Source organism: Chionomys nivalis, chromosome 15 (assembly GCF_950005125.1).
Source record: "Chionomys nivalis chromosome 15, mChiNiv1.1, whole genome shotgun sequence".
Taxonomy (NCBI): domain Eukaryota; kingdom Metazoa; phylum Chordata; class Mammalia; order Rodentia; family Cricetidae; genus Chionomys; species Chionomys nivalis.
This window is the reverse complement of record NC_080100.1, coordinates 25,351,487-25,364,558: the sequence shown is the minus strand read 5'-3', so window position 1 is coordinate 25,364,558 and position 13,072 is coordinate 25,351,487. Positions and strand designations below refer to the sequence as shown.

Here is a 13,072-nt window from a genome sequence, read left to right as displayed (position 1 = left end):
TTCAGAGTATGGTAAACAATACCAGCACCATCTTTCATAACTTTTCTTTGTTCCAAATATGTTGTAAATTTAAATTAATTCCTACAATAAATTAAGCAAGCAAGCATCCATGCTAATATCCTCCACACTGTGATAACCATCTAAATTTAGATGTCCTTCAACCTTTGGTAAAGAGATAACCTATAAATTTTTGTTCTGTGAAGTTGGCGAGGTTATGAGGTATCTTAGTTGTTGCCTCATGGCTATGATAAAATCGCCAGATAAAAGCATCTTGAAGGACAAGGGGTTTCTTTTGGCTCACTTAATAAATTTGTAGATGAATGAATGACTGTAGTAATATGTATCAGTAATTTCAATGTTTATTTATTTCAGTACGACGGTGAAATTCGAGTTCTCTATTCAACTAAAGTTGCTTCCTCCATAACTTCTAAAAAGTGGGGAGCTAGAGAGCTGCAGATAAAACCCGGAGAATCGCTTGAAGTGATTCAAAGCACAGACGACACCAAAGTTCTCTGCAGGAATGAAGAAGGCAAATGTAAGTCCCCGCTGAAGCCACACTGTGTGCCTGACGGTGGGTGGGCTGCAGCGGTAGCTTATCTCTAATAACTCGCTTTGTTCTGCGGTTTATGGGTTGCAGGACATATTAAGAAACTGGAGATTCTCGTATGCTGAAATCAATAAATTCTACTTTAATGTCTATAAGGGGCTTTTGAGATTATAATAGAATTACATCATTTCCCTTCCTATCTTTCCTGTCTCCAATCTCTCCCTAATACCCCTGTTGTTCTCATTCACATTCATGGCCTCTCTCTCTCTCTCTCTCTCTCTCTCTCTCTCTCTCTCTGTGTGTGTGTGTGTGTGTGTGTGTGTGTGTGTGTGAATACAACCTGCTCAGTCTGGTTAACGTTATGAGCGTGCATATTTTCAGGGCTGACCACTTGGTGTTGGATAACCAATTGGTGTGCTCCTCCCTAGGGAAGATTATTTCTCTGGCCCTCAGCATTCCCTTGTCATCTTGCAACAACAACAGTGAGTGAAGGTTGTGAGTGCTACTCAGTGGCAGAATCCAGGCTTGAAATGACAGCAGAAACATTGCACAAGCTTTGGATGCATTCCAATCAAGAATTTCATGCAAATTTTCTTTCTCACTAATGTGTGTCTTTCTGATTTCTGAACTCACTGACAGCTGCTTCAGTTCTAGGTACTCTGAAAGTGTTAGTTCAGACAGAATGACTATGTAGCATCTTGTTCATTGTAAAGACTTTCTATAGGCTGTACTTTGTTTTAGTTTGACTTGCTCATTTTAAAGATGCCTACAGTGTGGGACAAGATTGATGACTCAGCAGTTAAGAGTTCGTACTGCTCTTCTAGAGGACCCAAGTCTGGCTCCCAGCATCTATATCAAGCAGCTTACAACCAACTTTAATCCCAGCTCCAAGGGATCCAACATCCTCTTCTGGCCTCCACAGGCACCTGAACCCTTGTGCACATAACCACATGCAGACACACATATACACACAGTTAAAAGTCAAATAAAGTAAATTTGAAATGAGAAGGTAGGAGAAGGCAGTGAGGAAAGTGTTATTATCCAACAGGCAGCACCTAAAGAATTGAGCTCTAATGCTGCTGTGTCATCTGCCAGTTACCAACCCACCAAGTAGGAAGCAAATTGGGTCTGTCTTTAGTAGGTTGAACAAAAGATTAAAACCCGATCCTAGAAAGGTGTGAAGGAATTCAGGATGTTGAGCAAGCCAACAGGGAGTTCTGGAAGCTATAGAGAAAAACCCTTCATAAATAGAACAAATGGTTAAATATTGGCAGAAACTTGAACCCATGGGTACTCAAGTCGTTAGAGACGGAGGGGCACTAAGAGTATTAGAGACTGACTTTCAGATTATTATCCCAGAATGATTGAATTGGTGTGCCTATTTAATTTTATTTTTTGACTTTTCAAACTTCCTGCTTTTCATAATATTTATGAAATTCCTTTCTTGGCTGGTATCCTTGACCATTCTTAATTTCCTTCATGTCTGATCTACTCACACCTTCACTAGGACTTGGAATGGTTGCTGTAGAAACGTATCCCTCCCTCCTCTCAGTCATCGCAAATGGCCTTGCAAATGGTATGCATCTTTCCCACATTCTCAGCCAGTCCACTCTTATGTGAGCCAAATGTTTTCAAGAGCCCACACTGTCTTTAGAATAGTATATACTAAATGCCCTTCATAATCCAGCCTCATGGACAGCAACTGCAGTTTGCTGTCTAGCATGGACATCCAAAAGGAAAGGACGTGTTTCTCATTCCCTGAACAAATTATGCTGGTTCATCCCACTGTGCTACTTTATTTGACTTGGAATGCATAACTGTCCATTGAAAACAGCTCAGTGACCATCTTAAATTGGAAGCATCCTTACTCCTTACTCCCAGCTCCCCAAGGAGGCTGCATCACTTTGACTTCTGAGTAGTTTGTTTCATGAATTTGCTGCTCTTCTTAGGCTTCGAGCTCACACAGAACCTCAGTGAAGTGTTCTTGATGTTGGATTGTTGGCACTGGTATAGTGTCTCAAACTTGGAGTTAGACTGGGTAGATTCAAAGGAACACTCTAGATGTCTAGTGTAACAACCAGATAAAAGTCCTACATAAACACTCACATAAACGTCTGCTGGATAGTTTGACTGGTTAGCAGACAGTTCTCAGGCTTGACCTGATAAGCACTGTTTGCTTGTGAATCATTAAAGACTCTAAATCTGTTCCTTCCTTATTTTTACATCTTCTCATGACCAGCAATGGTGTTTTGCAGTTCAGCAACAGCATGACTAATGTTTTCCTCCCTCTCCATTCTTCTTCAAGCTACCACAGAAAAGAACGCGACCTAAGGTTTATAGCAAGCAAACAAGAGGTTAAATAAAGCACAAAGGACAATCTCTTTGCCGCTATGTGGAGCAAGAGCCTCAAGTGTAGACATTATTAATTCAGTCAGGTCTCACCCAGAGACATTCGGCAAGTGTGAACTGTGTAGGCAGTGACATCTTAAATATATATATATATATATTTCTGGCACATTCTCAGAAGTCTAAAATTGCTAGCTAATATTTGCATACATTCTACAATCTGATGCTCATGAGCTGAGAGTTTTCCCACCTCCTGTCACTGGAGAAAACTTCCTACAAAAAAAGAAAGAAAAAAACTGAGGCATGAAAAAGGAGTTATTTGGGCTATAATATTCTCTTTCCTTTAGGCATCAGAGAAAGAGATTTCTGAGAGCTGGACGCTGTCACAAGCTAGTTAATAATTTCTTTTTTTGCTTTTTTTTTTTTTAAAAATAAAAACAAAGCATGCTCATTGGAAAAAATTTATTCAGAAACTTCAAAAGTCAGTCTGGACCAGCTGTGTGAGCACACACCTAAAATCCCAGTATTTGGGAGACTGACTGAGGAACAGCACTTGAAACCAGGAGTTCAAGGACAGCCTGGGCAATGTAGTGAAAACTCACCTCAAAAGTAGTAAAAATTAAATTGAATGGATTAATGAATAAATAAAATGTTTGAAGTCATTATGGTAAAAAGACTCAGAAACAATACAAAGAGAGAGAGAAAAAAAGGAGAAAGATTAGTTCTTGTGAAAACCAAAATAATAAATTACATTCAGTTTTAGACACCACTCACTGTGTCTCATTTCCTTTCAAGTTTGACATTGATTCACTTGCCTGAGCGAGTCCACACAATACGATTATATGTTTTTAACTGTGAGAGGCCAAATTCAGCAGCTTTACTTTCTGCAAATACAACACATGCAGTAAACAGGCAATAGATGCCATTTCAATTAAGGAAAAACTGAAAACTACAAAACCACGTTAGTTTCTATTTTTTTCAAGGCTATTATCTATTTCCTTAGAAATTTCACATTTCTAATGTCCTCTCACGGGTGAGTTGTTAGTCCTGGGACACATCTATCCCATGGCAAGCCAGCATTTTAGGAGGAAACTGACGGACACATATGGGGGATGGGTGTTCCTAACTGTTCTACCCCACCACATATCCCAAGACATTTGTTCCAGTCACTGTGTTCCGCTCCGTGAGCGGGAGTCTTCCAAATAACAACTTTATGTGTCACGTGAGGATCCTGGGCACATCAGCTTCCTAATATTGCAAGGCTAAACATAGTGACCGTTCTGCACCATAACCATGACTTTGTTGTGTTTTGTGGGTTCTTTTGTATTTTCTATTAATATTTCTTATTGGTAAGTGAACTCGAACCTTGTGAACAATGAGAAAATTTTCTTCCTGCATAAAAAAAAAGAATTTCTGGGAACTATACTGCCAAGATTACATGGCGATCCATGGCAAGTCACTCATTTTGACTCTATCATGAGCCGTCCTTGAATAGAATACAGTCTTAGCACTTGAAAGTGCTAGACAGCAAGGCCTATGTGACAATAAAAGTCAGTATTCCTGTAAAAATACTACGGAAGTGGTTTTATAGTTAGTGAGCCCTACATCATCACATGATCAAAGAACTAAAATAGGGTGGGACAGCCTCATCCCACATGTGACCACCTACATTTTCCTAAATATTCAGTCATTGATACCTCCCTTCCTCCCCTCACATATGCACAGCGAAGAAGAGACAGAGAGAGGGAGAGAGAAAAAACAGAATTAAACAATAGTATCTGCAAAGGAATCATCAACAGAAGATAAAGATGTACACTCTTGAGAGTATAAGAGAATATAGCTTTTATAATTAACTCATAAAGGTGAGCTAATTAGCTGTATATTATTAATTATTAACTTTGACCATGTAAGGGACTGTTAGTAGTGGTTTAACCAGGTCTGCGAATGTTTTATCATAATTGTGTTTTAAATTAAAAGTGATTTAATTGAAAAGTAAATTACCTAAAAACATCAGCAAATAATAATCTTCAAAAAGGTGGTTAAGTCATCTTTAGTTTTAATTTCACAAACTTTATTTCTCATAATCTTCCTGGGGATCTTTTTAATGAAGACATTTAATATTAGAAAAATGTCTAGTCTTTATCAACAGGTCATAACTTGGTGCGTATACCGCTAAGGCCTGGCAACCTGAGTTCAATCCCTGCAACTCACATAGGAGAGAACAGATTACTGCCCTTCATCTTCTGACCTCAAGATGATTATATCAAACAAAATAAACCCAATTCAGAAATACAAATGCCACATGTTTTCTCTCCTATTTAGAACCGATATCTGAATGTGTATGTGGAAGGGAGGCCTAGGAAAAGAGCATAGGAGGACAAAGGGGGACCTTGGAGGAAGGAAAGGGGTAATGGAATTCGTGTGGCAAGAAAGCAGAAGGGAGACTCTTTGGAAGGAAGGAAGGAATCATCAAGAGAAGGGCAGGAGACACAGGGAAGGCAGCCAGAGAAGGAAACAAATTAGACAAAAATGTAAGGATTTATGTGTGAAAATACCATAATGATGCTACCTTTTTGCTGTCTTTAAAAAATTAATAAAAAGAAAAACATAGGTTAGGAGAGAAATCAGTGATAGATGCTAAGAGGAGGGGGGGAAATTGTGGGTAATGAGGGCATAAAACATGATCAAATTGCCCCCTGAGCATGTTCTGTATAGATATAATTATTTAATATATTATCTTTTTAAAGATTTTTAAAAATCTGTCTGTGTGGCTGTGTCATGAGTGGGTTCCTGAAGAGTCCAGAATAGGGCATAAGATCCCCTGGAACTCGAGTTGTGGGTAGTTATGAGTTATTTGATGTGAATCTGGGCATCAGATTGTGTGCTGTGGATAAGAAGGGGCCCTTAATCTCTGAGTCATCTCTCCAGTCCCTTGGTATACTATCTTATTATAATTATTCCCTTGTATGTCAACTTTTGGAACTAGACATTAAATAACTTTCTAAGCTCTATCTGGAATTAAATACATTTCCTTTTTCCCTTTATAGATGGCTATGTTCTTCGAAGTTACCTGGTGGACAAGTAAGGCCATCATTTTCTTCTACTATTACTGTATTTGTTAAGAGAATCTTCTGGTTTCCTTAAGGAGTCATTTCCAGAATGCCATGGATTGAGCAATGTATTATATTTGTTTCAATATAGTAGTGCCAGTAACAACGCTGAATATGCTCGTCTGAATTAAGAAGAAAGTCTGGCCGGGCGGTGGTGGTGCACACCTTTAATCCCAGCACTCGGGAGGCAGAGGCAGGCGGGTCTCTGTGAGTTCGAGGCCAGCCTGGTCTACAAAGGGAGTTCCAGGACAGGCTCCAAAGCTACAGAGAAACCCTGTCTCGAAAAACCAAAAAAAAAAAAAAAAAAAAAAAGTCTGTCTCACCCATGGTGAATAGTCTTATATACTCATTGAGCTGTCTGTTCAGCAAACCCTGAAGACACACAGGGAAAACACTACCCTTTCCACTAATTGTTTGCATTCTGTTTATTAATTATATAGTATTACAACAGAACTAATTTGCGCCAAATGGTGTGTGTTGTAGGTACTAATATCATCAGTTAGTAGCTCGTAGTTTAGCTCCTAACTGAAGATTTTTCTATATTCACACCAAGCATAGTGCTCTCTTATGTTGCCTTATCGACAGTATGCCCCCTCAAAAGGGACAGTAATCAATGACTCTTGTATTCTTATGAATAAGACCTTTTCACTGTCTGTCACAGCCTGGTACTTGTAAGCCCTTGGATTCCTCTAAAACACTTTAAGATTCTGCAGCAAGACACCCAGAGCAGAAAATTAACCCCACTATATTTGTAAAAACTGACATAATGAAAGAATCAGGGATTCACAACCCGTTTACCATAAGCAGCAGGACACCCATGCGAATAGGGCATTGCATGTTAAGAGTTCTGTCCATGAACCAATAGAGAGTGGACAGGGGAACGGCCCTAACATCTGTGTTTCCTTCAGCATCTGTATTACAGTGGTGGGCACGAGATAGCTGAGAGGCTTTGTTCTAAGAAAGATGCAGATTTTCTGGGAAGAATGTGTCACAGATAGGAGCACATCTTCATCTGTGATGACTGCAGGATGGTTAAAAGAAAACCAAGAAAGGACACTTAGTGACTATTGGTTCGCTACCTGTTAAAATGCATACATCAATAAACATTTGTGGACTAAACAGCAGGAAAATCTGTCCTCTGCATTCACATCAGATTTCCACTAGCCAAATGCTCCTTCAGCCTCAGAGACAGGATCCAAACAGAAGATATAGGGAGCTCACGGCATCTGCCCCAGGAGGCAAAAACAAGGGACCTGCTGCTACTGCTGCTGCTGCTGCTTGCTGCTGCTGCTGCTGCTGCTGCTGCTGCTGCTGCTGCTGCTGCTGCTGTGATAAAGCCCAGAGATAGGGCAGGAACCAAGAGCATGTCCACCCTGAGTGATGCAGCTGCCTCACAGCTCTGAGCCGGGCACGCATCCTCCATTTCAAGATTATGGTCATAATTATAATATATTATTATATTGTTTATAAATCACACATTTGACTATGCACCCTTACAATCAAAGCTTACAATCAAAACTATCTGACTCATAGTTGTCTCCCAGCATATGAGAACAACTCAGTGTTTGTTAATGAAATATATCATAAAGCTGCAGGGCTAAGCTAACCTGAAAGCGTATAAAAGTAGCCAGAATTACTGCGGTGGATGTGATCTTCACAATAAATAATATAAGAAAATTCTATGACTATATATTCCATAGTTAGTATTTAAATACTTTAAACTTGATATTTATGCACCATAACTAGAAACACGTGAAAACAAGATAGCCATTTTCCATGCCAAATATATTGCATTCATTTAAAATTTGAAACATTTGAAACTCAAGTAAAGGTATAGATCTAGTAATAATAACTGTCAAAATTCATTGCACTTTTGGATTGAGGCCCCTGGATGAGGGTTTTGCCTTGGCAGTTCAGTTTGTTTAGTTCTGTACCCAGTTCTTAGGGATTCAGGGGGCCTATGCCCATGGCAGTGCTCAAAGTAGGGCATGATCTGTGAACTCAAAACATGTGTCTGTTTTTCGGTTTGTAGAATTAATGAGAAGTCAATAAAGCCAGGGAAAGGAGAGCTAGAGATTGATGTAAAATCTTTGTCCACTTACACATGCACATCATAGCCTCGCTTTACCTCTCATGGTTCTGATATACGGCAACCATATTACTGCTAGCTTCTATATATTAATGTTGGGAAGATATTCTCTATACAATAAAAATTGTGGTTTTTTTTCTGTGTTTACAGTGATGGAGAAATCTATGATGACATTGCTGATGGTAAGTCTTGTGCAGCTCCCACCACGGTAACTGAGAAAACAGCTTGCTGACTGAGAGCAATCAGATATGATCAGAATTTGAGTTTCTTTAAAATGTGAGGAAAAGTAATGGTCTGGTGTCGTAGAGAGAGGGAGAGGTTCATCTTCACACACAGTTAGGAAATTAAGTGAAAATAAAAGAGTATTCTCCAGAATGAGAAGTATAAGACAGCTCCGACCTATAATCCTAGCACTTGGGTGGTAGAGGCAGGAAGATCAGAAGTTAAAGGCCAACCTTAACTACACAATGAAAGTTGGGGCAAGCCTAGGCTACATGAGACCCTGGGTCAAGAACAACAGAACAGGAAGAGGCGGAAGGAGTGAAAAGGAGTGGAGTGGAGGGAGAACTCTGGTAAATTTTGTATTGTAGCATGAGTTAAGAGTTGCTGCGCTTTTTTTTTTTTTATCAGAGAAATGCATTCGTAGTTAATAGGTAGCTTGTTTTAAAGCTAACAATATTTATATCACAGCAATCATAATGCCCAAGAAGCTAACAATAGATTATTTTTGCAGCCTATAAAATACGAAATTAACAAGTCCTAAATGAACAAATGTAAAGCTGACAAATGCTAAAATCTGTGACTAAGAAATCTTTGATCAATAATCAGATATACATTTCATAACTGATAACACTACTAAAATCATCAGGTATTTTTAAATGATGATTTAAACCATTAATCTCAACAAAACGTGTGCAGTTGTCATGTTGCCCTTTGGCTGGTGTGTGAATGTGTGTGCTTGTGTGTGTGAGAGTTTGCTTGTGTTTGTGTGTGTGTGTGACTGTGTGTGTGTTTTGTTTTGTTTTGTTTGAGAAAAGGTCTCACTACCTAGCTTCTGCTGGCCTGGAAGTTGCTCTCTAGACCAGGCTGGCCTTGAACTCATAGAGCTCCACCAGCCTCTGCTTCCTGACTGCTGGGATAAAGGTGTTTGCCAAAATACCTGGCATCATCCAGGGTTTTATTGTTGTTGTTTTGTTTTGTTTTTTTTACATCAGTTCTGGCATCAAACCTATTCCCATAACTTACAAGCAAATGCTTTTCTGATAATCACCTCCCAGCTCTGATCTTTTAGTCTTTAGCATAAGAAACTTGTCAATGCTTAACTAATTTCATTTCCAAAAAGTGATGTGATGCCAGAATAATTAATCTTCAGTCTCATTTGATGAAGAATAAATCTGTCTAGGAATGTTGTTGAAACTGGACTATCAATGAAGGTGTCTTAGTTAGGGTTTCTATTGCTGTCTTGAAACACCATGACCAAAAGCAAGTTGGGGAGAAAGGGGTTTATTAGGCTTACACTTCCACATCATAATTCATGATTAAAGGAAGTCAGGACAGGAACTCAAACATAACAGAAGCCTGCAGACAGGAGCTGATGCAGAGGCCATGGAGGGGTGCTGCCTACCCATTTGCTCCCAATAGCTTACTCAGCCTGCTTTCTTGTAGAACCCAGGATAACCAGCTGAGGCTCCCTCCTCTGTGCTGACTCTAGCTTGTGTCAAGTTGACATAAGACTAGCCAGTACAGAAGGTGAAATATATTGCATTTCGCTTAACTAGTTTTGTCTTCTTAATATAAAATAAGTAAGTTTTACTTTTTTCTAAATTTTAATTTAGAAGAGATTGAATTTCCCAGATTTCTAACTTTAAACTCTTAGGACATGTTGTATATAATCTGGATTTAAATTTTTGTAGTCAGATGTGGTGGTGCAGAGCCAGCACTTTGGGATATGGAAGCAGGAGGCTCAGGAGTTGAAGGTTCTGTTTGAGGATCTATTGAGTTCGAGAGCTGCTGGGCTTCATGAAGACTTGTTTCCAAAACCTTAATAGGGAGCTAGAAGAATGAATGACTCAGTAGGTGAAGCTTCTATCGCAGTCATGAGGACCTGAGTCTGCTGGCTAGAACACACATGAAAATGACAGGCACAATGACAAGTGCTTGTAATCCCAGTCCTGGGGAGGTAGAGACAGGAAGACAGTCCCTGGGGCTCCCTCTGATTAGTGGGACTGGAACCAATGAGAGACCCTGTCTCAGAAAAAGCACATGTTCCTGAGGATGTTGCTAGAGATTGTCCTCCAACCTTCATAAACACATGCATATGTACCTGCACACACACGAACACACACACACACACACACACCCACACCCACGAACATATAAAATACTGAGTAAATGAATTAAAGTTTTCTTTTTTTTTCTTTCAGGTTGCATCTATGACAATGACTAGCACTCGGGTCTGTTCATTCTGCTCTGACCAACATGAATTTTAATTGGAATGTTCTTGGGTATCATAGAAAAAAAATCAATGTACAAAATGAAATTTCAATCTCTTTATAAAAATTTGAAATTTTAAGCTCGGAAAATGAACTCTTTACTATGTCTGAAGATTGGCAGTGAGATATAAGAATTCATCTCCTTTCTTTGTTTTCATTTTCTTTTGTGCAAGGGCTCTTACTTTGCAGTTCAGGCCATCTTCTGGCCTCAGCCTCCCTAGTGCTTTGACAACAGACATGAGCCACCACATCTGGCTTAAGGATCCCATTTTACTTCAGTTATGCTTATGAAAGCACTATTTTTTTTAGACAACCATTAGGGACTCTTCCCCTATCCTAACCCTTTTTAAAGAAATAAAGAAAAAAGAAGCCATCCCAGAGGAAGAAGAAAGAAGACCTTACAGCAGTAATTCTTATTTTTAATCCCACAAAAGACAACCTATTGCCTGTGCTGCCCTTACAGCACTTGCTCAAATTACCTACCCAGAAAAGGCGGAGCTAGCTCCTCTAGTTTCTGAAAGGCAATGGAACAGCGAGCGATACATCAGTCTCGAAGTGTTCCCTCTCTGTCCGCTGTGAAGTCAAGTCAATCATTCAGTAAGCATGCTTTACGTTCTGTATGCAGATCTAAGATTAACCTGTACAAGAGTCTAAAGGAAGTCTTAAATTTGTGGGTTCTGGCACACATGGTTGAATCCCAGACTCTGTTTAGATACCATTGTTAACTAGAGGTATGGAGGGAGACAACCGTGAACACTGTGAGAAGGTGATGCTCACTCTCCTTTACGGTAACTCCTTACTGTGACTCCTCTATGAGAGGTTTTGTGTTTTGTGGTCAACTGCTTCTGAAGGACCTAGTGATGTTTATACCCACTTTACTAGAAAGTTGTTCAGTGGAAGGAACACAATAAATCCCAGTAGTTGACCGGGGGCTCCCCCATTGAAACGCATTCCTCACCACCTCCTCCGGACTGTAAAGCACCAGCTTTTGAATGGTAAGGACATAAAGCACCAAACCAAGATGCAAAGCTCAACATCCAAGAAGATAACAGATTAGAGAATGTTTTTTTGAAATTAGTAAATCCTAATGCTGGCTCTCTTATTGATCATGATGCTACCTTGTCAATATTCATTACCCTGCAGTGTCCTTATAAGATAGGATTCAACTACGTTTATCTCAACATTTTCCACTACCAATTATTTCAAGCTTTTATGGTTCCCCCATCTCAGATGCACACTTCAGAAGATTTTTTCTTTTGTCTTTTAAATCATTGATTAAATACTGATTAATATTTTGTATATGTAAATTGTAATGGAATTTCTGAAAAGTGACCCCCCCCCATTGAATTTTTTAAAAGTCAAGACTTGTATGGGATAGAGAGATAACTCAGTTGGTAAAAATGCTTGTATGACAAGTGCAAAGATTGAATTCAATCAACACATCCCAGATGACAATCATGTGTGGTGACCAGTACTTTGCAATCCCAGTGCCAGGGAGGCAGAGATCGGAGGACCCCTGGGATTCACTGGTAAGCCTGTGTATCCTGAGTGGTAAGTTCCACACCAAAGAGAGATTTTTGTCCCAGGAGATGGACAACAACTGAGGAACAACAGTCAAGGTTATTCTCTGGATGCCACACATATATGCCCGCACATGCATAGGAACGTGTACACGCAGATTGAAAAATCTGTAAAGTAGCTCCAAGTCTTCAGAAAGTTAGATTCAGGGTTTCTATTAAGTGTTTTGAAATGTTAGAAATGTCAGCTTCTGCATCTCAGTTTATAGGCTGCAGGGCTCCTAGTCTCCTGGGTGAGAAATGACTCATCTCAGCGAGCCTTTGATTGGAAGTTCTTCGGTGGCATTAGTCAGCATGCTTCCTTGTGACGAACTTCTTTTGTCACTAGTTACAAATTTCAAGGCTCAAAAGTGACTGTGTTTTAACTTTGGAATCAAATATAGGTTAAATGCTGGCTGTATTTCCAGCAATTTTCTGTGATTAAGAGTAGCACAGATTCAATGAAAATGCTAGGCTTTAAAAATCCCAAATTAGATCAAGAGACTATTTCAGCTTTGGTTTATATTCAAAGAAATGGACAGATACTTGTAAGAGACTTATGTAATAATTATTTAATATATATTTGAAGTGTTTATTTTAATATACTAAATGTGATTTTGTTATAGATTGTGTGTGGAATTTTGTCATGTGAGAAGAGTGGCCAATGAAATAAATACCTTTCCAGCAAGTGACCCGGCCTCCCACTTTCTGTACTCATCAAGGTCATCAGCTTTCCTCTCCCTTGCCATGGTTCTGTCTACAGAAGAGCTCTATCTTCACCACCCTCCCTGTGTCTTGTTCAGCCTCCTATTCCCAGCCACTCTCCCAGCTGCCTCTTGATACATTGTTTCCTATTTTGTCTTAGTAATAGGTAACTAAGTACAATTCTCTCCAACTCCCTGCAACATAAACTTAACCCATGTTCAGAATAC

The 13,072-nt window shown here is 39.5% G+C and overlaps 1 protein-coding gene across 4 annotated transcripts in view; it reads left to right on the top strand.

Moving 5' to 3' along the window:
* The window catches only part of Fyb1 (FYN binding protein 1), a 130,603-nt gene extending 117,806 nt beyond the window's left edge, over positions 1-12,797 (top strand). For all 4 annotated transcript variants that reach the window (XM_057790180.1, XM_057790178.1, XM_057790179.1 and 1 more), the window contains 4 exons: positions 373-535; positions 5,941-5,974; positions 8,243-8,274; positions 10,516-12,797. In XM_057790180.1, the coding sequence (XP_057646163.1) occupies positions 373-535; positions 5,941-5,974; positions 8,243-8,274; positions 10,516-10,538 (252 nt within the window). In that variant the 3' untranslated portion in view covers positions 10,539-12,797. The remainder of the gene's footprint in view (positions 1-372; positions 536-5,940; positions 5,975-8,242; positions 8,275-10,515) is intronic.
* Positions 12,798-13,072: the final 275 nt, after the last annotated feature.